This window comes from Fusarium falciforme, chromosome 7 (assembly GCF_026873545.1).
Source record: "Fusarium falciforme chromosome 7, complete sequence".
In the NCBI taxonomy this organism is placed as follows: domain Eukaryota; kingdom Fungi; phylum Ascomycota; class Sordariomycetes; order Hypocreales; family Nectriaceae; genus Fusarium; species Fusarium falciforme.
The window spans coordinates 604,400-630,747 of NC_070550.1; the positions used below are offsets into that span (position 1 = coordinate 604,400).

The 26,348-nt window shown below is 49.7% G+C and overlaps 9 protein-coding genes across 9 annotated transcripts; 6 read left to right on the forward strand and 3 right to left on the reverse strand.

The window, feature by feature from the left end:
* Positions 1 to 154: 154 nt before the first annotated feature.
* Positions 155 to 2,418, forward strand: NCS54_00885100 (Hypothetical protein; the record flags this gene model as incomplete). Its single annotated transcript, XM_053154219.1, has 5 exons — positions 155 to 179; positions 245 to 1,114; positions 1,171 to 1,442; positions 1,507 to 1,717; positions 1,778 to 2,418. 5 exons carry the CDS (start codon positions 155 to 157, stop codon positions 2,416 to 2,418), a joined length of 2,019 nt encoding a protein of 672 aa, XP_053010194.1.
* Positions 2,419 to 2,615: 197 nt separating this feature from the next.
* NCS54_00885200 (Hypothetical protein) lies at positions 2,616 to 3,730 on the reverse strand (the record flags this gene model as incomplete). Its single annotated transcript, XM_053154220.1, has 4 exons — positions 2,616 to 3,050; positions 3,109 to 3,295; positions 3,358 to 3,450; positions 3,504 to 3,730. 4 exons carry the CDS (start codon positions 3,728 to 3,730, stop codon positions 2,616 to 2,618), a joined length of 942 nt encoding a protein of 313 aa, XP_053010195.1.
* A 492-nt stretch (positions 3,731 to 4,222) lies between these two features.
* NCS54_00885300 (Hypothetical protein) lies at positions 4,223 to 5,125 on the forward strand (the record flags this gene model as incomplete). The annotated part of the gene is made up of 2 exons (XM_053154221.1): positions 4,223 to 4,779; positions 4,849 to 5,125. 2 exons carry the CDS (start codon positions 4,223 to 4,225, stop codon positions 5,123 to 5,125), a joined length of 834 nt encoding a protein of 277 aa, XP_053010196.1.
* A 3,893-nt stretch (positions 5,126 to 9,018) lies between these two features.
* NCS54_00885400 (MFS domain-containing protein) lies at positions 9,019 to 10,796 on the forward strand (the record flags this gene model as incomplete). The annotated part of the gene is made up of 4 exons (XM_053154222.1): positions 9,019 to 9,963; positions 10,037 to 10,171; positions 10,228 to 10,334; positions 10,406 to 10,796. The coding sequence occupies 4 exons, from the start codon at positions 9,019 to 9,021 to the stop codon at positions 10,794 to 10,796; spliced, it is 1,578 nt and encodes a 525-aa protein (XP_053010197.1).
* Positions 10,797 to 11,943: 1,147 nt separating this feature from the next.
* On the reverse strand, positions 11,944 to 13,512 carry NCS54_00885500 (Hypothetical protein; the record flags this gene model as incomplete). Its single annotated transcript, XM_053154223.1, has 1 exon — positions 11,944 to 13,512. One exon carries the CDS (start codon positions 13,510 to 13,512, stop codon positions 11,944 to 11,946), a length of 1,569 nt encoding a protein of 522 aa, XP_053010198.1.
* Positions 13,513 to 14,481: 969 nt separating this feature from the next.
* On the forward strand, positions 14,482 to 16,244 carry NCS54_00885600 (Hypothetical protein; the record flags this gene model as incomplete). The annotated part of the gene is made up of 3 exons (XM_053154224.1): positions 14,482 to 15,467; positions 15,551 to 15,834; positions 15,919 to 16,244. 3 exons carry the CDS (start codon positions 14,482 to 14,484, stop codon positions 16,242 to 16,244), a joined length of 1,596 nt encoding a protein of 531 aa, XP_053010199.1.
* Positions 16,245 to 18,488: 2,244 nt separating this feature from the next.
* Positions 18,489 to 19,768, forward strand: NCS54_00885700 (Hypothetical protein; the record flags this gene model as incomplete). Its single annotated transcript, XM_053154225.1, has 4 exons — positions 18,489 to 18,917; positions 18,973 to 19,009; positions 19,067 to 19,202; positions 19,258 to 19,768. The coding sequence occupies 4 exons, from the start codon at positions 18,489 to 18,491 to the stop codon at positions 19,766 to 19,768; spliced, it is 1,113 nt and encodes a 370-aa protein (XP_053010200.1).
* Positions 19,769 to 21,318: 1,550 nt separating this feature from the next.
* On the forward strand, positions 21,319 to 22,371 carry NCS54_00885800 (A-deaminase domain-containing protein; the record flags this gene model as incomplete). Its single annotated transcript, XM_053154226.1, has 1 exon — positions 21,319 to 22,371. The coding sequence occupies one exon, from the start codon at positions 21,319 to 21,321 to the stop codon at positions 22,369 to 22,371; it is 1,053 nt and encodes a 350-aa protein (XP_053010201.1).
* A 464-nt stretch (positions 22,372 to 22,835) lies between these two features.
* On the reverse strand, positions 22,836 to 23,916 carry NCS54_00885900 (Hypothetical protein; the record flags this gene model as incomplete). Its single annotated transcript, XM_053154227.1, has 2 exons — positions 22,836 to 23,005; positions 23,067 to 23,916. 2 exons carry the CDS (start codon positions 23,914 to 23,916, stop codon positions 22,836 to 22,838), a joined length of 1,020 nt encoding a protein of 339 aa, XP_053010202.1.
* Between the last annotated feature and the right edge of the window lie 2,432 nt (positions 23,917 to 26,348).

Sequence of the window (26,348 nt, forward strand, 5' to 3'; positions counted from 1 at the left end):
GACGAGCCGCTGATTACTTCAGCTCCGTGCTGATTTGCCGACGGATAATGTCGCCCGTCAAGCGGATGTCCTTCCCCGCGTCAAGCCCACGCTTCACTCACATACACTTGGTTGCCATTGTAACCAGCATCGTTGAAAGATACCCCTAGAAATCATGGGAACAAAACGCTCTAGAAGTGGTTCGTAATTTAATCTGATCCCCCTGACCCCCTATCGATCCAAGACTAATACCTTCTACTCCTAGGTTGCTGGACATGCCGCTCTCGCCATCAGAAATGTGACGAGACGAAGCCGGCATGCTTGAATTGCCGCATACGAGGTGCGGAATGTGGGGGCTACGGCATACGTCTCGCCGAGTTCACTGTCCGCGGCGACGGCCAAATGGTGTCCAAGGTGACTAGAGGAGGCCCTCGCCTGTCAAAGGACCGGGACCGTAATCCGAACAAGAAACCAAAGCATCGAGAATCAGAGGCGGGTGATGTTGAATGTGCGTCAAATGCGACGCAAGATATCAGTCATCGAGGCACGCCGATCAATGATGGCTCGGTTCCATCGAGTAGCCCTGGGGTTGACTCGACCAATCCGCCCCCTAACCCCAAGGCAAACTTGGAGTCGAACCTGGGAGTGGCCAGAGAAGAGTATTTGACCCAGATTGCCGATCATATCTCAACTTCTAGTCATCACTCCATCGCGAATCTCTCTCCAGAACGCAGTGATGAAAGTCAGATTAATTCCGCTACACAAGACTCGGCCGCTGGTGTTCACGAGGTCACACAAGACGCTGAAGATACGTGGCAGAGCCAAGGTGACTTGGATACGTATGATGATGTAGTCTTGCAGTTCTCTGGCGATGTAGCCCACATACCGTCCCTTGATCTTGAGGCCGTCATCGGGTCGTTGGCTGTGCATGCTGATCCAGTGGACCACTTCACTGATGACCCTGCACTTGACTTTGGGCTAGATCCTGCAGAAGATGACCAAGAAGAAGGGGAGCTAGGGTTCGATGATGCCGAAGAGCCACGGGCGGCCGACCGAATATTGTCATGGTTCAGCGGCAGCTCATCTCTACCACCCACGCTAAGTGACCCTTTCGAACAATATTTATTCTGCCATTGTAAGAAGAACACTGTCCTGACCATCAAAGAACGAGACTAACAAGCCGGACGCAAGACATGGAAAACTTATCTATGTGTCTCTACCCTATCAGACCAGACCTCAATCCATACCGCGAGATATACGGGGCCCTCGCCGCTCGATCGTCTCCGCTTCGAAGCACGATAATGTTCGCCTCAGCTTTCCATCTCGCAAACCTGGGAAGGCTACCCAAGTTTGCAATTCAGCCATACCGCAAAGCCATGCGAGAGGCATTCCGAAAAGCCCTGGCTGCGGAAACTGATATTGAGGGACTCGCCGCCACGGCTCTGCTATCGGTAGTCTTTGACGTATGAAAGCACAACGCGCACCCGCCAATCCCCATCCATTCTGGTCAATGTCTAACATGAACAGGTTATTGGGACTGGCCTGGATGCCTGGAGCTCGAAGCTCGTCGGTTGCAGGCGACTTCTGGAGAGTGCCATTCTCAGGTCAAATGGGACCGTGGGTGCTTCCCTACAATGCATGGTCGTTCAGTACAACTGGGCTGCCGTTATGAGCCGTACACTCCTTAGGGACGTCAAGCCCAAGGATGTAATTGACGAGCTGAGCACCGTTGTTCGTGGTCAGTGCCTTCGTCGCCTAGCAGTTCTTCCCAGTACTCATGCTGACTTGCACGTCTCAGCGTCTGATCTCCAGCTGGCTGATGATGAACGTACCCAGGGGGCCAAGAGTCAATCCCTCTGGTGGCACAACCTCCCTGACCATACCATGCACTTGATGCTCCGCGAGGCAACAGATCTCGCCAGCCAGATTCATCATCTGAAGGTAACCTGCAGCCCAGTAGACGATATCCTGCAGCTCATGCCTCAAGCTGGCGACCTCGTGGAGCGATTGAAGAACTGGGATCCAGATGTTTCCATGGTAGATCTCGAGTTCGTGGATTCCGTCGAGCACTTTAACGCCATCTGGCAACAGGGTATGCTCTGTTTCGTCTACCATGAGATCTACGCGCTCAGGTCCGAGGACATGCGTATCCAAACATGTGTAGACGCCGCCATTGAGCCACTGAAGAAGCTCTCTTGGCTGCAAGCTTGTCTTTTCCCCTTATTCATGCTCTTAGTGCATGCCCAGACACACGAGGCGCGGTCGGCGGCGGAAAATGCCCTTGCCAAGATGCATTCGTCGCTGGCATTCCAGACGCCATTTTCCATGCTACTCTCCCTTAAGAACATTTGGGAGTTCTCCGACTCACATGGTGCTGGCAACTCCAAGTGGAGGGACTTGGTTAAGAACCTGTCAATCGAGCTAAACATATTACTGTGATTTGAGTCATCAAGGTTGAAATACAAGTCAGGTATGGGTTTCAGCACCGAAGGCAGGAAGGGCCTGGTTCTGAATCGATTCCCAGATGTAATCACATTTAATCAATACAACTATCGGATAGCACAGAAAGCGTTGTGTCATTCATAAGGTGGTACTCGTGAGAAAGCTCATATGTACTTTGTGCCATTTGCACACATCTAAGCAGCCTTGACGACTTGCTTTCCACCAAAGTCGCCATATCCGAAGGGATCACTCTTGCTTCCGAGCAGCGTGATGGGGTCCTTCATGTCCACGTGGCCGCAGTTGGGATGACTGACTGAATATCCAAGAAGCGCCTGAACCTCGGGATCGTAGGTCTTGATGGTGTCATGTTCGATGGCTAGATATTGGTTCTCATCAGCTCTGAGGGAGCCGCGAGTCATGTGGCATGAGTAAATGATTCGTCGCTCGGGGGGGTTTGTCTTGTTCTCCCCTGCACCGTGCCAGATGCTTCCAATGATAAAGACAGCATCCCCCTTACTCATTTCGCATGTCGAGCACAGGGACCTATCGGCAGGGCCTTTGATGGCAGCTTCGGGCCATTTGTGAGATCCAACAATGACTTGGGTCGCGCCATTCACAAAGTTGGTGTCCTGTGGTTCCCGTGTCAGTCTGTCTTAGGGCGAGAGTCGAGACAGGGGTGATTATTACCACTCCAGCAACCAAAAGTCCAAGCAGTGAGCTTTCACCACTGCCCTCAAGATGATCAAAGTGCTGCGCCATGTCATCTCGGTGAAGTTGCTGGGCAGTTGAGGGAGAGCCGCGATTGAAGGCTTCAGAAACAGCCAAGACGGGGTTCGAGACGCAAGTGTATCTCTTGCCGTCACGGTGCACGTTTCTGGGTAGATGTGTCTTAGTACACAACTGCTCTTAATGACGAGAAAAATGGAAAAGACTTACGACTCCTCTTTCAGAAGGGCTTTGGCAACCTCCCTGAAGGTTGGGTGGTTGATGGCCTTGTGAGAAAAGGTTGGTGATTTCCCTGCAAAGCCGCTGGAAGTGTGTTAGTTCATGCCATTTGTACTTATGAATCAGTGATCAGATACCTCAACGGGGGGTCGCCAGCGTCAAATAGCTTGCCCTGGTAGGTTCCAAGCTTTCCCCAGTAGGGTTGAGCTTCCTCATGGATCTTGTCGATGGTCTCTGGACTGAGAAAATTCTTGATGATAATTCCGCCGTCCCTTTTGATGACTTCCACAATATCCTGGATGGGTGCTGAGGCGTCAAGCTCGACAACCTCGGGATTGTGGGCCTGATGAGGAGGGTTGGGCATTTTGTGGGCCGCGGTTGAGGTAAAGAAGATGATCTATATGGTTGGAATGGGAGTGTCTTGCGCAATTCAAGGCTATTCCTACTTGATGGAATCATCATGGCTATTTATCAATATTTTTCGCTTCCCAGAGTCCACCTCGGCCAGGTTGACAACATCAGTCTTGGTTTAGCGTGGATGTGATGGGTGTGGTAAGTTAAGAAGCCTAAGCCTAAAACGTCGCTGATAGCCTCGGAACCAGGAACCCGAATTAGTTGAATTTACCGCGTGTATCGGCTACCACAAGACACTGATACACATAATGTTTGACAACCAGCATATTAGCGACCGACGTTGCACAGCAAGATAAATATCGCGTCGCTTGACAAGATTGCCTAGTCCAACCAGCCAGTCAGTTGATCCTTAACTGCCATCTGCGTTAAGAAAGACAACAAAACGAGCTTCTCCTACTTTTTCCCGACTATTCCTTGATATATCCGTCTTCTTAACTTGACCATGTCTCAAGTCAAGCACTTCAGCGCCAACGCCAGCGCCAGCGACGTCTTTCAGCATCTGAAGGCTGACGGCGTTGTCGTGATCGAGGGCGCGGCAACTCGTCAAAGTATCGACGCTACCTTGACCGAAATTGGCCAAACATCTGGTGGCGTTACCTTTGGCCTCGCCGCCAAGAGTCCCACCTTTGCTCGAGACCTTCTCATGAACCCCTTGTACCTTGATATCGCGGACCGCGTTCTCACGGATACCTGCATCATCTACTATGAGAAGGAGAGGACAGTGTCCACATCGACTCCTCAGGTCTCTCAGACATCCATCATCACGGCTGAGCCGGGTTCTGCACCATGGGGGCTTCGCAGACAAGACCAATGCCACCACATCACCCATCCTGCCAAGCGCGAGGCCGATGTGGGTATTCTATATGCGGCTACCGACATGACGACTGAGAATGGAGCCATTCGTGTGGTTGTAGGCTCAAACCACTGGACCGATGATCGCGATCCACTCCAGGAAGACGAGACTCTGGTTGAGCTTCGAAAGGGCGATGCCATCATATGGTAAGTAAAATCCCTTGTAGCCTCCCCATGACTTCCTCCAAACAAGGAAGCTGACTGGGTTATCGTTAGCTTGGGGTCAGTCTACTACGGACAGGCGCCCAATAGAACGGACAAGACAAACGTACTGCTCAGCGCATTCTCCACGCCTGGCTATCGCCGTCAGGAAGAGAACCAGTACCTTGCCGTTCCTTGGGAGGTGGCAGAGAAATATCCCACCGAGGTGCAGAGGTTTCTTGGTTACTCTGTCAGCCGCCCTTATGGAGGAGCCGTGGAGCACATGGAACCTTTGGATTTCCTCAAGGTCAAGGGTGACTGGACAAAGTACATTCCAGTGGACCTCATCTAGTGTCAATCGGTGGTCTCCAGAACGGGGCCCGGATTGAGATGACGTAGGGCCACCAATGTAACCCTCATACCTCCACCATTTTCGAATTGTGTGTAGAAGTCGATGGTCTCCACGCATTCGGGGCTAGAAAACAGGACAAGTGTTATTCATATATGTTAATTACATGGAGTAATGATGATACAATGAAGAAATAAACCTTTCTAAATTGATTGCCATGATGGTACGAGCGCAGAATCTATCAGAAAATCAATACTCTCAACGATGCCGCCTACCCTCGGCCGGAGATGACAAAACAACCAACTATACCGAACGGGCGGGGAAGTAGCTTATAGAGCAAGGTGAAGCATAGAAATACGGCATGAAGTAAGGTAACAGAATCATCCTTATCGTCAATGATGTCTCCAAAAGATGCTATCAGTCATAACAGGACAACACACAGATGTGGCAGGATCATAGCGCGGAGTCAGAGTAGAGAATGACACCCTTTGCCTCAGGTGGCCCCCTGATGAGCTAATGGCTATATATGTGATGCTGCCAATAGAGATTAGATGGTTCCTTGACTATAGCACTAAAGGCTTGAGGGCGTGAATAATTGGATTTGTTACCGTGTGTATAAATGAGCTTGAATTACGATATGAGGCCGAAGAGTGTGGGCGTTACAGCGTTAACACTTGAGTTCTCGTGGCAAGCCCCGGTTGTCCATATTCGTGTGCGTGTCCTCGCCCTTTATGGCAGCGTAAACCCGCCGCACTTTCTCGAGGAGGAATCCACTTCGTCTGACCATTGAGGGATCCCAACAAGAGATCAAATGGTAGACCACTATAGAGCCGCCGACAATTGCAAGTAGGCTGTGCAAACACCCGCGATTAGCAAGAGCCAACTTTTACCACCCAGTTTGAGGGTGCCCGAAGCATTTGGAAGTCGTACACCTGGTGGACATTCCCTCCAAATTGTCACACCCAGCAAAACGAGTACTTGGGCTCAAAGAAACGGTGGCTCCCTCCCTGCTGCAGGGCTAAGAGCACCATTCCGAAGTGCAGCGGAATCTAGACGCAATACCAGCCGCAGAGCGTCACTTTGTTAACTTGCTACAGAGTCCTGGGCTCTTTACCTAGACAGAGGACAGCGAGCATATAGACCATGGCGCCCTGAACACCAGTGGGCGAGAACTTACAAACGTTCAAAGTTGCAACATGAACTTCGTGGCACGGCAGGAAACCTTGTGTCGAGGTACTTCGTCAGCTAGTTAGCTCAGCGTCGACGGCACCCACACGATGATGATGGCAGAGATTCGCAGGCCGTGACTCGATCATGGAGCTTTAAGTTCGCACATTTCAGGGGTTATTGCTTAGAAGATATTGGAACGGAAACCTATTCGCTTAGTATTTCGACCAGCTGCCATTACATAGGGGTGAGCTGCTGCGGTGGATGTGACGCTTAACAGGCAGAGGATACTCTCTAACAGAGTTGGGGGCGGGTAGGTGCTAGAAAAAAGGATTTGCGTGACTTTAGGGCCTTGATACACCAACCAAATACTGCGAAAGATTCAAACCTTCGTTATAGGTCCTTGTGAGTGGTTCCTCGATCCCGATGACCAACGTGCTTAATTCATTCTTGTCATCTATGGAAGAAGGTCAAAGAACTTTCCTTCAAACGTGGTTTTGCAGTCAAGAGACCCTTATTTGATCTTCTCGTGTCTCCCATTGCATACCAACAATCTGTCCGCTCCGGGCCTCGCGTCGACTCCGCGACGCGTCCATTTTGCTCATGTAACAAGCAGTCAAAGGGAAAGGTCTGACAATATTAGACTAAATTCCACACATGACTACGCGCGCAAATATTTGTCATATCAATTTTGCCCTGATCTTGCAGTTGAAATACTACGGTAGACCTTCAAGTCGTGATGCTGCACCCTGTCATTCACGACCAGACACGAGAAGCCGCCGTGATCTGAGACACTCACAACATTCCACAACCTCTATGGACAACATATTCGCTCAACGTACTCAGATGCTTGTTCTCGCTGAGACGTCGTGCATTTAATCAACGGACTTTTGACGTATTATGTGTCAAAAGGGGCGAACATGGATGGCGTAAATTTGAGGGGCAGAAATCTTTAAGGCTCATTTGTGATTCTGTGAGGCCACATCTGTTTCTTTGCCCGAGACATGTTGATCAAAAGGGGCTCAACCTGGCTTAGTCACCAGTAACCCGATGATGCTCACGACAGAGATCTGGCTGATATTAGACTTGGCCTTCGTCTCAATAAGCTTATATTAACCGTAACCAATCGGTGCTCGCTCTTTACTCCTTTTCTCAGAACGCCCATCACTGATTGGCCGTCATACGTATGGTTTCCCCTGGATGATATACTTTTGGCTTCTCGAGAAGCGAAGGGCGCCCCTTCATTGACATGTACATACTTGAGCAGTAGATCAACTCCAACATTCATTATAGTGTGGCACGAATCACGAACATGTAAACAGAAATGTGGCGGTCAATGCTAAGATCTTGAGAGCAGGACAACAACACGAACCACACCAACCGTCATGGACTGTTTATCTCGAATTTCTCTTTTTGCAAAAGCCAGAGGCACATCTGAATGAGAACAAGGCGAGCCTCGCTTCCTTGCCCAGGACGGGACTTGTATCATGAAGGACTTCCAATCTCAAAGATATCGTTGCCAGTTAGAGGTCCTCATCGCAGGGGTCCAACAGTACGATTTTACGTAGGGCCACGGAAATTTTGTCAAATTGGTCAGTATCCGCCTCCAGCTCTACCCACGAACTCAGGGGCTGACATCTCGGCCTGACGAAAATAATCAACCCCAGCAAGAATATCTGGCCTCGATGTAAATTGTGTTCTCTGACAGTATTACCCAACTTGACGGAATTGCAGGTGAGAAACTACATAACAAGGCCGCCGCGTCTGCCATGGTAGGTACAACCAATCACACGAAGTTCGAGCAAGATCAGTGCATATGCCTCGCTCCGCCACAAACAAGGATAAGCGGATAGTTTCCGCCCTCGCCATCGACAAGCGAACTGGGGATCTTGGAAAGAATCCTATGCGGGACTCCAGAGCACGGCAGATCTACGGCTCAGTTCGACCTATCGCAGTCCTCAAGAGAGCCAGGACCAGACTTCAATTCGGGCCGATCGTATTGTGTGGCTAGCTGCCGTGGGTTCTAGCTCCTATATAAGCATAAGGTAATAAAGCTATTCCTCTCTAAGCCTAAAGGCCGCCCACCAACCCCAGACTACCCCGGATTATGTCTCCGCAATGCTGCCACTTTCACCCCTGTAGGCCCACGGGAGACCAACGTTCGGACTTGGGACACATTTCTAGTCAAGCTTCATAGGCTTGCTTGTGGCAACATGTTATATCGACCGCTGCATATGGCAACTTTAAGCCCTCATTCCTTGCCAGGGCCAACCTTCCGTCTGTGCTCTGCAGAACGGATCACTTAGTTTCTGGGGAAATATTGCTAAATCGTGAAGGAGTGGGGACGGACATCAAACTCAAATTGATCATCGATCACGCGCTCCTGGAGTCCTGGCCTAGCATGATTGGATTGAAGTGCGTAACTTGAGGAGAGAAAATGGCCAAGATGCGGCGCAGTAAGCGCGGCAGAGCTGTCGGCAGCTGTGCCGTCACACCATGAGGACGGCAATGAATCCAATCTGGCAAACGGCAGGAGTTGTTGGATGGTTATTAGTATCCCCGAGTCATGTCTATCAACATCAGAGACCAAAATAATTTAGTATAAGTTGCGATAATCCCGCCTCTCTTCGACTCCAGTTGGCAGACTCCCCTAAGCCGTGCTGTGACTACTCTCGCACCCACCACATCTTTCTGAAAACACACACCTAGCAACAAGCCAATTGATGACAATGGGCAAAGACAACTCAGGCGAAAAGTCTGCAAAGGCAAATGCGGTTGGTGAAGAACTAGCTGCTGTCTTACCCAATGACGGGCCATGGTACAGGCAGAAACATCTCATCAAGCTCAACTTTTGCATTCTTTCGCTCATCATGTTTTCTTCATCTAACGGATACGACGGGAGCTTGATGAATGGATTGTTGGCCCTGCCCCAGTGGCATGGCTTCATGGATAGTCCAACGGGTGCGTGGTTGGGATTCATCAACGCCATCTACTCGCTCGGCAGTGTCATCGTCTACCCCACCGCGGCATGGATCTGCAACAAATACGGTCGAAAGCTCGGCATCTGGGTTGGATATTCCTTCCTCGTTCTTGGAACCGCCTTGCAGACGGCAGCTAATGGCGACGTTGCCTTTGTTTTGGCTCGATTGTTCCTGGGCTCTGCCTCGGGATTCTTCCTTTCGGTGCCGCTCCTCATCGCCGAGAATGCCTACCCTCCTCAGCGCGGCGTTGCCTCCAGTCTGTACAACTGTGGCTGGTACGTAGGCTCTGTTGTTGCGGCATGGACGACTTTTGCTACAAGAAACATGGATCACTGGTCCTGGAGGATCCCATCTCTGCTCCAGATTGCCATTCCTCTCGCCGCATTGCCGGGATTCCTCATGATTGACGAGTCCCCTCGATGGCTCGTATCTGTCGATCGGGTAGAAGAAGCACGGAGGATCCTTGCCAAGATTCATACCGGAGGAGACATGAATGCGCCGCTCATCGCATTCGAGATGACCGAAATCGAGGCGACACTCAGGGCTGAAAAGGAAGCCAGTGACTCCACCTCGTGGTCTGACCTATATAGCACCCCTGGTAACAGGCACCGTCTGTTCATCAGCGTCAGCCTAGGAGTCTTTGCACAGTGGAGTGGTAACGGGGTCGTCAGCTATTATTTGGCCATGGTCTTGGTGTGTTGTCCCTAGACTGGCCATCTTCAACGACTCGAGTCCGTAGGATAGGTGCTGACAAGACCTTGAACAGGAAACCGTGGGAATCAAATCTGTCACAGACCAGACCTTGATTTCGGCATGCCTCCAACTTTGGAACCTCATCTGGGCCTCCACCGCTGCGGCACTCGTTGACAAAGTTGGCCGCCGAGCTTTGTTTCTAGCTTCTGTAAGTCAAGATGCACCAGTTCAGCCGTGTAAAATGTCGCTGACTCTACTTGATAGGGAACCATCATGCTAATCTCCTATATCATCATCACGGGTCTTTCGGCAGGGTTTGCTGCGACCCAGAATTCTTCGACGGGTATCGCCGTTATCCCTTTTCTTTTCATGTATGTCAAATCAAAGAATACCCTTTCTCAAACCCACTCCTCTCTTTCAACTACTCACGCGGGATCAACAGCTACTTCTTTGGATATGACATCGCCCTCACTCCACTTCTGGTTGCCTATCCTGTCGAGATTTGGCCCTACAGCCTGCGTGCCAAGGGGCTCTCAGTTACCTTTCTGACTACGCTTGCCGCAGTCTTCTTCAACATATTCGTCAACCCCATTGCGCTTGACGCCATTCAGTGGAAGTACTACTTCGTGTTCATCATTGTCTTGGTGGCAATGCTTGTGACGGTCTGGTTTTACTACCCCGAAACTCGAGGTCATACTCTAGAGAACATGGCCTGGATTTTTGATGGGGATAGAGCAGCCACTACCGTTACCATGGCGGAGGATGCGATCAAGATGAGTAACATGGCTCATCTGGAGAATGCGGAGAATGCGGACGGGCCAAAGGCCAGATAAATGATGGCAACACGACACGCTTCGAGGAAGGGCAAGTCTGAGTAGCAGCACAACTTCAACCGTTCAGACCAGTGAGCGCAGGATTCAAGCTAGAACGACAGAGACAGTTTCAAGTTGGAAAGCCAAAAGTCTTTATGACTGACCCAATGGAATTTGTCTGAACTGGCTTATCATGATAAGATAAGATAGGTAGCAAATGCATCAAGTACCCAGAGTCAGTGGAAAGCAATAACAGCTTCAAATTTTTACTTAGAATAAGTAGTAATCCCTACACCGCAAAGTCCTTCCACTGGATACTGACCAAGAGGAGTCTCGAACTCCTGTGGGTCGTCCATTGGAGGGGAATGCGGGGGCGGGTCAAGATATCGGCTCGTCACTCGGTACTTGGTCTTCTATAAACCTTGGGATGCACCATGCCTTCGTTGGGCTAGTCTAGCGCATGTCGAGAGCCAAGGGAGGTCTGATCCTCTCTTGGGAGCCAGCGTATGGCGACGCGTCAGTGGCACGTGGCATCCCTAACGTACGATTCACAAGACAGTCAATACAGGGAGCAATCTACTCGGATGTCAAGCAATAGGGCAAAGGCTGCGAGAAGACGCACAAAGCGCAGCATGCTATTCGACTCTAGCTACCTCGACAATCCCTTGAGCAGTAAGCTAAAAGCTCCTCGAATGCCCAAAAGACTGATGACGTCATAACCCACTCTCCAATGGGGTCCTGTCAGGTTGAGCCTAGGGTAAGCAAGCTCCTGTCCCCAAAAAGACAGCACCTAGCGTCTTCCTGCGAAGAAAGAAGGTGATGATACTGTTACTCTTGTTTGTAATTCATTCTGAAACTGCTATTGCAAGTCAAATCAAACTCGAAACCTGTATCTTTAAATTAAGCATCAAAAACTGTGCTGAACTGACTTCAGCGCTGAAATCAGTCATTCATGGGAGCGACACCTTGGCTTCGTCTTGGGTATGTTCTGTCTTGTACTCAAGCACGAGGGTCGATACTCTTCTAGATGCTAAAGCTCACCACATTTGACCTCAATATCAAATCTTGTTGGCTCATCCGAAACTTTCTAATATTGAACACTCTTCTAAGCTCGGAGAGACAAGGTGCTATCGACAACATTTCCTAAACATGTCACGCCAGGCGCCCATCAACCGAGAGGCTCTAGTGCTCCCTTGTTACTGATCTCGTCCACTGGAACCTCCCTGACCAAACTCTTCCACTCCGGCAAGGCGGCCGCCTCGACCCAGTTCCCGTGGATCTGCGCCTTCACGTGCAGTGGAAGCTGTGCAAGGGCGATGGGCTTCTCAAAGTCCCTCGTATCTAAGATGACCAGTTCACTGCGGCCGGCGGCCCGCCGTTCAACCATGGCCACGATCCATCCGTCGCCCTCGGCGGCGTCAGGCGCACGGGGGATAAAGGCGGGCTCCTGCACCAGAGAGTCGTTGCCGGCATAGAACCAGCGCGTCTGTCCCGTCTTGTGGCTGTGCATGGCCAACCCATTGAGGCCGTGAAAGATGTTTGCCGAGCCGTCCGAGTTCTCCGGGATGAAGACGTTGAGGAAGACAAACTCGTGGTCGTGCGTGAGGAAGCGCTCGTCTACGCGCGGGAACTCGGAGGGTACGTCAAGCACGACGAGGGGGTCTGGGACCACTGACCCGCTTGGCTGGTTGGGGTCGATCTCCCACCGGACAAAGTCGGCCTTCGCGTCCTTTGCCGGCATCCTGCCGTCGTCTGGGGGGAAGAACGGGAAGGCATTGTCGTGGACGCGGGAAGACTCAAAGTAGAGCTTGCCATCCTGACCCTCCCACGCACCCGCAGTGTGGATGGGCATGCAGTTCCTCCACGAGTAAACCCTGTGCTCCCCCTCCTTCCAGCCGTCGGGCAGGGGTGTTGACTTGCGCCTCGGAACAGCGATGAATGTGGCGGGGAGATTGTAGTCCCACGCCCAGTGCTGCTTCTTGGCCTTCAACCGGGTCATGTTTGCCTCGAAAGGCCATAAAACAAGGATGATCCAATTGGGCGTCAGGGCACAGTCGTGGATGAAGGCGCACCACGGCGCCTGGATCCACTGCTCATCGCGCTTCTTGCCGTCTCTGTCGAGAGCATAGATGACAATATCCCGTGTGGCGAGCCCTTTGGCCTCGTACCCAAAGACGACGAGCTCGTTTGTGAAGGGATCGACCTTGGGGTGGGCTGTGAAGGTTTTGGACTTGACCTGGCCTTCGAACGGGTCGTAGCCTCTCGTCTCGAGAGTGTCCGGGTCAATGGCATAGGGTAGAGCGACTTCCTTTAACGCCAACAGGTGATTCGCCCAGTAGACGAGGTTCGTGTTGGCTGTGGAATCAACGGCCGCTCGCACGCACGGGTGATGCGTGAAAGGGTTGCGATATAGGCCAAATAGGGCCTTATTGGCCCTCCGCTCGAGCTTATAGCGCTCGGTTTCGACGTACTTGATCTTCATGTCAACTCGCCCATCGCGGATTCTGAAGGCCGAGATGTTCCCATCTCCGTCGATAGGGACATTGTTGGGATCGGGAGGCACAAAAGGGTCACACATAACCCGGTAGAAGGTGCCGTTGATTGCCGAAGGAATCTCGCCGAGGACGATGAGGTCGCCGACTTCTCCTTCGATGCGACAGGGGAGGTTTGAACCAGCCAGGTCGAGGGCCATAGGCCATTTCGCCTTGAGCCTTTCATACTGGAACGTGGCAGTCATTGTGGTGTTGACAAACTCGATATTTTTCAGTATTTTATCAGATCAGAGTATCCTATTATTCATGGTCCAAGATCGAGATCCAGCTGCCTTATATACCTTCAAAGTCAGACCTCAAGGACATACTATGTGATGCCGGTGCTAAAAGAGAACGGAGACAGCACATGAAAGCTACTTATCAATCTTTGCGCCCGGATTGGCTAGAAGCGTCTCGGTGGGACGGGCAAATCCCACCCCCTCCCTACCTGATGACAATGCATGTGGCAGGACGCCACCACGCGGGGAAACGGAGATTCAAACAAGACTCCGAGATTTCACTGGGTCAAGATGCCATGACCAAACCAAGATCTTTATCCCCTCATGCCTCGCCGTGATGGAGAATGAGAACGGGAGCCGTTATGTCTGTCAAGCTTGCCCAAGAAGCTACACGCAAGTGGGACACCTTCGTCGCCACGAACGAAGCCGTAAGCAAGACTCTAGAGTTTTCCTGGTGAATTCAATCAGAAAAGGTACCGTTTGCTTACTCATCCTTCATTCTATATAGACAAGGACGAGGAACCCGACTTCAAGTGCCCGTTCTGCCATGGAAAGTTCACTCGATCGTGAGTGCAGCCAAGCCCAAGTCGTCCGTCAAAGGAATGGGGATTCCTTTCTAACCCAGAGACAAACCCTTTCAGAGATGCTGTCCGCCGACATTCCAAGACGTGCTGCCACGCGCATGGAAGGCCGCTCCCCGTGACGTCTAAACCAGGCCGCAGGTACCACGCCTGCGACTGCTGTGCCCGGTCCAGGATAGGCTGTGACGGCCGGCTCCCATGTTCTTCTTGCTGGGCTCGCAAGCAGCTCTGCACGTACAACCGGGTGTCAGAGAGCCTGCCCACTAGAAGCAGAGCCAAAGGGTCCCCAAGCCTTCCAGATGTTGCCCTGGAATCCGGCCGGTGGGGGCTCGCGGGCCTTGATCCTCGAGCAGAAATGGGTCTGACGGTTGGCGCTGTCGAGCTCAAGTTCCCACACGACTCTACACACCGGAAATCATCCCGAGTTACCACCGTGGTTTTCCTACTGCACTATACTAATCCGCGGAATGACAACATCCAAGACTACTTCATGTCACCTTCCTCGCTGTCACAAAAGGCGGCTGTGGTCGAGAGCGACGGAGCCATGATTCAGGACCAAGTCAATGGCATGCTCCAGCCCCGGATTCCTACGCAAGACGGCATGGGAGGAACCTCGACCGAAGAAATCCGCGACCTGGACCTCGTTGGCGAAGTCGACTTCTGGGTAGCGGACCGGCTGGATAGTCCCTGCGAGTGGCTACCGCATCACGGGACAAATTCCGACAGCAGCCTAGACCAGCTACAGCTAAACCTGTGCAGCATCTCCTCAGCATTGTGTGCAACCAGTAAAGGTCAACTCTCATTCACCGGCTATTCCATGCTCGTCGAGGCAACCGAGTTCATCTTTGCACCGCAGAGGGCCCGCACGTTTGTCGAATCCTACTTTGACAACTGGCACCCGCACTGTCCGATGCTGCACCCTGCATCTTTTGACTTTGAGCACGCCTTCCCTCCTCTTTCTGCGGCCGTCATTCTTATGGGGGCCTCTTTCTCATCTAAGAAGGCTGCCTTGGCGGCCCAGATCTGCCTGGACGCCGCAGAGGAGTACATTTTTGGCCACCAGGACTTTCTACAGCTTGTCCATCCGGCCTGCGGGGAGAAGCCGGTCCTAGATGCCACACCTCTTCAGGCGGCGTTCATTGCTGTTCTGTTGCAGCACTGGAATAACCACGGTACGGCTTGGAGGCAGATCCGCCAGTACAGGTATCCTGATATCATTCGGGCAGCGCGGAACATGGGCCTCCCATCACTCAGACACCGGGGTTGCTTGCATGGTGAGGCATCGGATGCAGCTGTAGGTGAGACCTGGGGGACCTTTATCAAGACAGAGGAGTCCATTAGGTGAGTTGGAATTCTTTCTCATTCTTAGCCTTTATTAGTCCGCCCTTGGCGACCTTGCCTCTGACCAGAAAACATTCCCACAGACTCATGAACTACATCTTCCTCGTCGATTCTTCTCAGGCCATCTTTCACCGGACTCGCCCTTTTCTTGCGCTGTCTGAGCTGACTGGCTCGTTCCCGTGCTCTGAGCACATATTTGCCCACCGGTCCACCGACTCTCAAACTCTCCACAACCCGAGAGAGTCTTCTGGTGATATGACGTCTATAGTGGACGGTGTTTCTCTCCTTATGCGGGAAGTCTGGACAAGTGATATACCATCTCCATTTGGACAACTTAGCTACCTGGGTTTGTTCATTCTAGTATCTGGTTCGTATTGCAGAGCTTGGCTGTTCCAAAACCAACACCCCGCTCTCAGCGTTTCGCGTTCTACCAGCTAATCTTTCAGCGCAGGGCTGCATGAGATCATCTTTAGCAGCTATACCGACTGTTCCCTTCGGGGGACCAAGACTGCTCTGCGCCGAGCCCTTGACAGATGGAAATACCTGTGGAATTCTAATATCGAGAAAATGCGGGATCCAGAGGATATTGGCTATGGATTCTTCAGTAAAGCCGATGAATTTTGGTGGTTAGCAACCGTCCTCCTTCAAGAGAATAGCCCTTTGTTAAGAAATGAGGGGAAGGGATCTGCAGATAGCGATTACATGGAAAGCATGCATGGCTTTTTGAGGAAGTTTGATGAACTCAGTATTAAGTCGTCATATAGGAAAATCGACTGAAGGTGCTGGGTCGGCACCATGCATCATCTGCCCTGTTGAGGAGCCTAAAAGCCTTGTAGGGGTTTAAGTATCCCATCTGTCTTCACTCTTGCTCCTCGTCTGGTGTGCTTCTTTAAGGTTGCTCCGTAGAGATGGAGGTAGCGACACCTACCTCACAATAAAAAATAGGTTAGGGTGTTTCCAGCACTGCAGTTGAGTGCTGTCAGGTCTAAACGACTATGTTATCTGCGTTATGGCCGATGGTTTCTTTTGAAGCCATAACGAACATCAATAACAAATAACAACCCCGTGGTAGGTACGGAAAGTCCTCTTTCTTACGTGATGATCTATGATCACATGCTTACGCTCAGGACTAATCTTTAAATTAGTTTCACAGAATAACGAAGCTATCAGCCTTGATCTTCTGCTTCTTCCGTACGAGGTTGGAACATCCGTCAGTCCTATTCATCCAGCAGTCAACTTGGGAAGGCTGCTTGTAGAATACAGGATCAAATGAAACATCTGTGCGTATAACTCCTCGCGATCCACCTACTGGAACGATGACTGGGCGCATCTATAAATACTATTTTTCTCTACTGTATTCATCAAGACTGGGATGCTTGAGTCGAGTTTGTTCCTCTCACGCCGAGTAATTTCTCCTGAGTTCACATGTATGGCAATTCAGCGACATTCAAAGATAAGACTTTTACCTCCGAGTCAACCCAACTGTCCCCATCTAAGATTTTGCATCACCCACGGAGCCGTCTCATCAACTGCCAAGATATGGCATTCCTGCAAAGGATGGCCTCTCTGGATGGCACCCCCATCTATAGGTTAGCACCGCGTATACGACCACGAGAGTCAAGTTTCGCATGCCGAAGCCGACACCGCCAGCGTGGTGGTCGCCATCGACAGCGCTTGCCGTGAGGACGGTACGCTCTCCCAACCCGCTCGCTGGGGCGTCTTCATCGGGTTTCTTGCTACAACGTACGTCCATGGATGAGCAGAAGAGGGCTAGCTGTAGACAATTACCTCTGCCCGTACTTCATAGCCTCGAACAAGCTATCAACATCCTGACCGAGTTCACCTTGAGGGATGCAGTGTCACTTCGGACGGCGCTGATCGTGAGTCGCCTAGCCGTAGAAGCTTGCGGAGTTGCAAAGAGGATTGCTGGGATTGAGGAAGAAGATGATGTTTGTATTAAGATTTGGTCGGGTCAGGAGGCAGAAACCAGGGTTGCCCGCGTGCTTGCGGAGTTGGCACTTGGCGTTTGCAGCAAACGCACTGCCGAAGGGGCGGGGATTACGCCGAAGTCCCAAATGCTATCAGTGAAGGAAGACGCGTGATCTCTCCTTATTGCCTTGTGGGCACCATGCCATATACGGTGTAGCCGTGCTTTATGTTCTTGAGGGTGGGATCAAGAGAAATTAGAGGGGTAATGCCTACGCGTTCGAATCCCACTCATGAGCCGATAGCAAATAAATTCTCGACCTAGTCAGCGGTGTCTTGCGTAGTATTCAACCTATCCAATAAGTCGACCGTGCATTTGCAATGTTCCAGTGGAGTGAGACCAGCTATCCTAATGCTTGCCGGGCATACTTATTAGATGGAGCCTAAATTGTTGATACTGCGTCATTGCCTCTCCCATGAAACATGTTTGAACCACATTTCAGCTCAAGAATCTCAAATATGGCCCTAGTCCTTCGAGAAGCTCCCCCGAGAAAGGAAATAAGGGGTCCCGAATGGCGGCCTCTAGCAGTAGGATATCTTCTTCCCCACTCATCCACTTGAGCCTGCAAAATTCAAGTTCATATATCGGGCAAAGTCTATGCGTAGATACACATTCGGGATACCTTTCCAGCTTCAAGACTGTGACCTCGTTGAAATGTTTGAAGAATGGCTTGCACTAGAACCGCAACAAGACAGCCGAACTTGTGGTTATGAATGTTGGCAAAAATCCATCCCTGATGATACGGACATTCAGTGGACTCAGCGATGCGGTACTGAGTTACTCCATAGGCCGATTCTATTACTTCTCAAGGCTGTTAATGTTCATTAAATCTTAACTGTCTATTGCATTATTTACGGACTTCGCGGATCTAGTTCGACGAAAATGTAAAACTCCAAAATTAAAAACACACAGCCGGCCTGTGCAACTCTTCTCTCATTTCCAGCTCAGTAGTCTTCGTTGGATGCCTACCAACTCCGACCGAGTCGGAGGCGCATACCTTGGGCCTTGCTCGTAACGATCGATACGTGCACAATATGGATTCACCAGCATCATCATTGTCAAAGAAGCGACGTCGCGACGAGGAGAGTGACATGGCCAACCAGCACGAGCCTTCAGATGGCATTGCTGGCAACCCTCTCGACTTGACACCTCGAGCGAGTCAACTTGGCGGCCGGCTGTTTCGAGGTAAATTCTATGTTGAAGAACCTGATGTGTCTTCCAACCTGTCTCGCGCCTCATCGTCTATATCGCATCACTCGTCAGCATCTCAGCGTTGTTCTGTATCAGGCCAATCTTTACCATCCAAGCAGGCCCGGAACGCCGAGTTGCAGAAGACTGGCTTTAAACCCGTGAGCGTTTCTCTCCAACAAGATCAGCAGCTACTTTACCTCAAGGCCATCTATCGAGGATTCACGAGGATCGGTCATGGAGAACAGCTGTTCCCAGACACCTTGCGGGGCCAAGTGAGCAGAATGTTTCTAGTGATTTCAAACTTCGATTCTGACCATGTAAAAACAGCTCGCCGAAACCGATATGCCGGACTCTTCATTTTATAGTACGAATGATGCAGCCCAAAAAGGATGGAAGTATCCTCCTCCCTCCTTCGTCTAAGATACCCTCGAACGAGTAGCCCAATGTTCGGATGAGCGGGAAGGTGAATCTTCCTGGAACCTCGAAGCTCACGTGCCTCTTCTTGCATGGGTCTTCCGCCGACAAAGCCAAAAGCCTCTCATAGACTACAGATATTGGTAAACCAGCCCCGACCCCCCATGACTAACCCAATCAATCGCTGACACACATCAGCACTTCAGCCCAGATCATACATGCATTCAAACCCAAGAATACCCCCTCGAAAATAGTTGACTTTTGCATCATCGTCCGCCCCGGTGACGATACTGACGAGCAAGACATGATTGAGAACCTCTGCTGCCAGAGACCTGGGCACCCAGTCGCCATGTCTATCGCGACAAAACGGCATGGTGAGAACTGGGACACTGCGGTGTTGCAGCTGGGTACTTGGCACTCTGCTCAATGGCGAAGCTTGGACTGGGGAAGAAGCAAGCGGGTTTCCATCGACTTTTTGCCAGGTATCATCATTCAAGGGCATGACTGGCTGTTTGTGGCGACCATTATGAGGAACAACAAGGCGATCATGTACCACTCCATCTCAATTGGCGACACCAAGACGGTTCTTGACATTTGTAAGCTTGTCATCTCTGTGCAGTATTTGCAGCAGTGGATTGAGCGAACCTACTGGCCTGCATTTCGCGCCGGGGTATTGGCGACGGACGAGAAGGTTGAGAATAGCACCTAGACGTATCTCTATGATTTTATGACTGGATGATAATGATCAAGGACTGGCGAATAGCCAACAGACATGTGCATGCCCCTGGAGTCATGCTTCTAAGTGCCAGTACGACCACCTTGATGCAAGTGCGGATATCGTCAAGGGAACCACCACTTGGGTAGCCCTCAAGCATCTGGAAAAGAGTCAATCTTACCTCTTGGGCCATACACGGCCTGTCACCATGTACAGCAACCCGCGTAACATCTCGGGGAGGCTCACTCAAAACCGCCGCTGGCAGGCTGAGCTGCAAGCAAAACGAACACCCTCCACACAAAATTGGACACCGTTCTAACAGCCACATTTGGGCTCCGTACTACTATCATCGGTCATTTCATTCACACTGATGAAGCGCTCCCATCAACTTTGTTCCGACCGCCTGTACCGCCCAAAGATCACCACTCCGTCCTGATTGTCATACCCACGTCATTATCCTGACCAAGGAGCTGCTAACCTCGAGTCCGCCGCTCCTTGCCTGGCCCTTGAGTTCTTGTTCACTGGTAAACGGCCAGAGCAAGCAGGGGGATTCACGTCATGTTCGCTTAGCACAAGCATCTCGGGGTCGTTAAAACTACTCTCAGCTGGCAAGATCGTTCTGACTGTTTTGCTCGCAGGCCGACAACTCCTCCCTGTGAGCGGCCAAAAGCTCGATCAAGTCTTGTTATTCGCGTTTATGTAGAGGGTGGCGGCCATGTTGAACAGCAGTGGCGTCGAGCAGACAAAAGAAGAGTGGGATTCAGGGGGAGAAGGGCCCAAAACGAAACGGCCCCGGCAAGTAGAACCGTTGCAGTGTATATTACGGTCTTTGCCGTGTCGAGACGCCTCTAGGTCTCAATAGTCCATAAATATTGCCCTCGACGTTGGCGTTGCGGACTAGGATAGCGACGTTTCGTCTTTTCCCGTGTAATCTACAAAGCCGGATGGCACTGGCAGATTTTTTGCTATGCTGTCTACCTATGAGCTATGGACGCCGCTGTTACGAGCTGTAGAGCCTAACCCTTCCCCCTTGTTAAGATGCTTCTTTGAAAGGGGGCAGCACCGGACTTGAAAGGAAAGTGTGGTTGGTTGCCTCTTTCGCTAGCCTAGGAAAAATGGCACGAAGCACTTGTCAAGCTGCTGGAAGAGCACCAGGATTGTCCCCCGACTTGATCAATCCTATGACTGCTTCATTAGGAATTCTTTGAAACAGGGTTCTTCTCGGTCTTGTTTAATGATAATGCCTGATAGCTTTGAAACTTTCTTATACTTAGCATTGTTGGTTAGCAGCCAGCCGCACACAGGTCAAGATGGAGCTCACTCAGAGACTCTTGTATCGTGCAGCTAAGCGGGTACACTAGTAAAGACCAGTGGGGAAGTATGATAGAAGATAAGCCCTGAAACATGAGTCATTGTATTATCGATAAATGGCGCAATTCCCGTGATGGATCGCGCGACTACTCATGACTTCGCCCACTGAAAAACCTGTTACCAACACAACAGTCCTTTATCCAACGCCAGCAAATGTCCTATAGGACATCACCATGACTATCTCCAAGCGATCCTGGCTGCAAGGCTTGCCCAAAGCCGAGCTTCACCTCCACCTCGAAGGCACCGTTACGCCCGAGACCCTAGTCACATTATCAGCACGCCATGACTCGACACCGCTCACTCTGCAGCAAGCCCGCGAGCTATACGCCTACAGGGACTTCGTGCACTTTCTACATACATTCCGGCTGGTTCTCGACCGTCTTCAGACACCAGAGGACTATGCCCTGATCGTCAAAGAGATGATGCGGAACTTGCATGATCAGGGCGTTGTCCACGCCGAGGTCTACATTTCATGGGGGAACATCCTGCATCGGAAGCCTCACCTTGACATAGAAGATGTGATGGCTGCAATCGAGCTTGCGAGGGCTGAAGTTTTCCGCGACGTTGGAGGTCCGTCTATTTTCTGGATTGCAGACGCAAATCGGGCCTGGAGTGTTCAAGAGGCTGGCCAAGTCTTTGGACTTGCAGCCAAGCTCAAGGAGCGCTTTCCAGCTATCGTTGGAATCGGCCTAGGTGGTGATGAAGTCGGTGGACCTGTTGAATGGTTTGAGCAAGTCTACGCTGACGCCAAGAAGGCGGGCTTGCGGCTCACGGCTCATGTGGGAGAGGCCACCGGCCCTGAACGGGGACCATCGCAGATCCGCGCTGCACTGAAGATGGGAGTAGAGAGAATCGGTCATTGCTTGGTTGCACAGCATGATGAGAGTCTCATGCGCTTGCTCTCTAAGCAGCATATTCCAGTGGAGATCAATATCACCTCCAATATCTTGACTGGCTGTTGCCCGTCGGTTGAGGCTCATCCTCTGCCGAAGTACCTGGAGAAGGGTATGCTCTGTGTGCTCAATTCGGATGACCCAGCCATGTTTGGCTCTACGTGTCTAGATGAGTACGTCCTAGCTAGCGATGTGTTCTCCCTAGATCTCGAGGCGATGCGGGGGTTGGCTCGGAATTCCATCACGGCGAGTTTTCTACCGGAGAAGATCCAGAGCCAGTTCTTATTAAGGATTGATGCTTATGGGGTATTAGAGGAAAGTTCTAGAGAATAAGTCATAGACACTATAGAGAAACACCTACGTACATTTGAGCTACTAACAGCGCCTTGTAAAGTGGTAGTTGACGCTCAAAAGTCGCAACATCCCGGTCTGTCGTCTGGCTCAGTTATCCCATCAAGGGCCGGGTCGGGCTTCAACAATATCAAAAAAACACAAGATCAACACATCATAGTAATAATTCCAGATGTTACCATAGTCGCCTTTTTTTAGTGTTTCTGCTGCCTCAGCAGAAGACTCTAACACAAACAACAAATTTCGTCTTCGGTCCGATGTGCCTTGTATCGTCCATCAGTGGAGTTTGAGTGAGGAACCAGGAACTCTTGATGAACCAGCGTTGCCCACGTCCTTGACCTTCTTTCTCAGTTGGCCTCAGTGACTTTTTGTTGTCACCCTTAAGTCGCTTATCCGTCAAACCCAGCTCGAGTTGCGTTAGACTTGAGTTGCAACCTTTGTAATCCTCACTGCCCTGAAGCCTCTCCTAAAGCGGGCTTCCTGCCATATACAGTTCGAGTCCAAAAATATGTATGATGTCTCTTATCCCTTAACTCCTTCCGAACCCTGGACAGGTATACCTGAACCTCGTCCATGGACCAGCCCAGGATATCGGTAAACATATAAACGACATAGCCTGGACAAAAGCCAATCATCACTGAGCTCAGTAAAACGTAAGTGATTAGAACTCGACCTACCCTCTAGGCCTTCTTCAACAGCAGCTTGGTCATAAGACCCAATTTCCTTTTGTCGTGGGTCTTTTGGCCATTGGCCCAATGGACACTTGATATCTTTAACCACGATGTCCACAAATCCTGCTTCCTTCATACACTTGATCTGCGTGTCTTCTTCAAAGATAGCCATACTACGGCCCGTCTTCCAGCCGGCCTCATGGAACAGCCTTCCCCATTGCCCAAAAGCGGTGCCATTGTCACGGGTGACAGTCCCATCGTCAGATATCAGGTCAGAGCTCGCTTCGAAATCTTCGATGTATCCACCGGGTTTGCAGACTCGGTAGGCTTCATTAAAGACATGCTGCCAGTCCTTGAAGCTGCCAAACATGGTTCGAAGATACACAAAGTCAAACTCATTTTCCGGCCACGTCCAGCGGAGAGATACATCATCAATCTCGAACCTGCAGTTGGGCGGGACCCAGTCTGGCTGAGTGGGTGACAAGTCTACGCCGACCACAACCGCCTCTGGATGTTCATCGGCAAAGTCAATGGCCCAGATGCCAGTTCCAGTCCCAACGTCGAGAACTTTGCCAACTTGGTCAGGCAGCGGCGCAAGATGGAGCTTCCCGTCAAGGAGCAGGGTCCAGACATGATGCTGGATGTCCATGCTGGTGTTGTGCTGATCATCGTTGGGTGCCCAGTACTCGGCATTTCCTGGACCTCGTTGACTGTGAAAAGTGCGGCCGTGGATGGTTCGGTACTCCAGAATAGAAGCGGTGAGCGACGCCGTAGATGAAAGAGCGTCCGGGGTGAGTGCCGAATCGCCGTCGTCGTGAGTGTCTGGCTCAATGACGGCTTGAGTATCCTGACACATTTCGGATGATATTCAGTAGGTAGATAAGAGATGATGGCTTGATTCGTGAAGGAAATGACTCGACAGATGCCCAAGAAAAAACAGTTGAAGCAACGCGATCTTCGGGCGGGGTAATGTTGTCGGCATTATGCATTCTGCCGGTGCCGCTCCATCCTGGATAGATGCCATGTTGATTATTGGCGAACGTAGCATGGAACCCATGCACGCGGGGGTTGACGACCAACAGAGTAGTACTGAGTTGGGTGTGGGCCAAGAAGCAAAGACTAATCCCATATCAATAGGGATTCGCCATATGAAGGGCAAGAAACCATTCTAGGCTTATTCTTTTTTGGGTGATACGCACAATATGAGAGAGTGATGGGTATTTGCCCTGCAGTGATCTTGGAAGACATCACGATGCGCATAAACATTATGGCAGACAATTTGTCCGACAGTTGTCTATCTTAACGACAAGAGAGTTCCTAGCAAAGTCACTGGTCTATCTATCAGAGTAAAAGCCCTTATCGATATTGGATACCATTTCCTTCTTCACATCGCCTTTGCTGTTCTCATCGTCATCTTCCTCCTTGCTACCTTCATCCTCTTCCTCTTCCTTCTTATCGTCATAGCTACTGTTCTCTCACTCATCAGTTTCATTATTATATTCTTCGCCCTCGCCTTCATCATCTTCCTCCATTTTATCATCCATGTAATATCTCAAGACTCAGTTCCTCGAGTACGGAACCGCATGGTAAAAATTCTTCTCAAGCGCTCTGTCCAGATCCCCGAGATCATTCACGCCCATCTGTTCATATGTGCCACCATCACTTGGCTTTTCCGCATCTTCATACCGACGCACCATTCCAGAATAACTCACTTCAGTCCAGGCACACTTGGATGGTCTCGAATGGCATCTAAAGGGTAACTCCGTTCCCAGGAAGGGACGCCTCTAAGAAGGCGCGAATACATCATCCTCAGGTGCCGTAGGTGCGGCATATACTGCATCCAACCCTTGAGTAGTGGGTTGACAGACCCGAACCTAAAGTGTAGAGACTCGAATGCAGACATGTCAAGGGAGGCTGGTTGAGAGGGCTAGGGCATGGCGCCCGAGCCCTTGAGCTCGAGATATCGTAGAGAAACATGGCACTTTGAAATGACGTCGTGGAGAGCTTCACTGGCATTCTGCTCGATTTGCTCCATAGGTGCACATACGCTCACTTTGACCCGGCCATGTTCATATTCAGGAGCGTCTAGGCTAAGTTTGAGCGTCTCCAGCAAGCTTAAATTTTAGTTTATCTCGGCTGGCTGGCGGATTTGGAGGCGAATTTAATAGGTTTTATATATATAAGAAAAAGATGCTAATAAATAACTATAGCAAATCTATTATATTTTAAAAGCTTTATTATATTTAGAAGTTTTAGTAATAAAAAATATTTTAATTAAATATATTAATTTCATCTATAAAAGAGAAGTTAAGTATATATTTTTAATAATAAAACATAATATTTATAGTATAATAATTGTGCGTTTCCTAAGGGATAAACTAGCTGTGCTAGGTTTATATTAGCAGAGGGTACTAGGCATAGTCTAAGTAATAAAGAAATAATTACATCTAGTAATATACTCAAAGGTATTAAGTATAACTAAGTTATATTAATAGCTAAGATAGCTTTTATATAAAAAAGTATAATAAGTATATTTTATATACTTAGGCTTATAAAGGTATGGGCCTAGTTGGCACGATCAGGGTGATATTAGAGATATAAGGTAGGTTTAATCTGTTAATTTGACTTTAACTTGCTGAAGCTTTAGTGAGCCTTCGGCGGGAAAGATCTTACGTGGCCTAGGACCTATGTGACTATCCGAGGATTTCCTAATCCGCCGGTGATATCTAGCTTTAACCTAGATACTCTTATAATTACCCCCTCTCTAGGGAGCTTAATCCTATAAGCTTATCTAGCTAATTAATTCCTTCCTTTATTTAATACTAAATAATATCTAAATTTAGCTATCTTTTAATAATCTTAGGCTTTAATGCTTTTTTATAAGGTCTTATTAATTATTTATTATTTCTTTTATGTTTTTTATTATAATATTTATAATCTTTATTATAAATTATATTATTTATTTTTATAATTAATTAATTATTATTAAGTTAATAATTACTTTGCGCTATTAGCTATTTAATATTAGTAGCTTAAATATAATTATTATTATTATAATTAGAGTTTTTTTTATTTATAATAATTTTTCTTTTTTTATTTTTTTTTCTTTTTATATTATAATTTTTATACTTATTATAATAATATTATTATTATTTTTATAATTATTTTTAGATCTTTTTTCCCTTATATTATATAAGATTTTTTAATTTCTTTTTTTTTAATTATCTCCTAGTTATTTTATTATTATATAGCTTTTAGTAATATCTCTTTTCTTTACCTATACCTTTA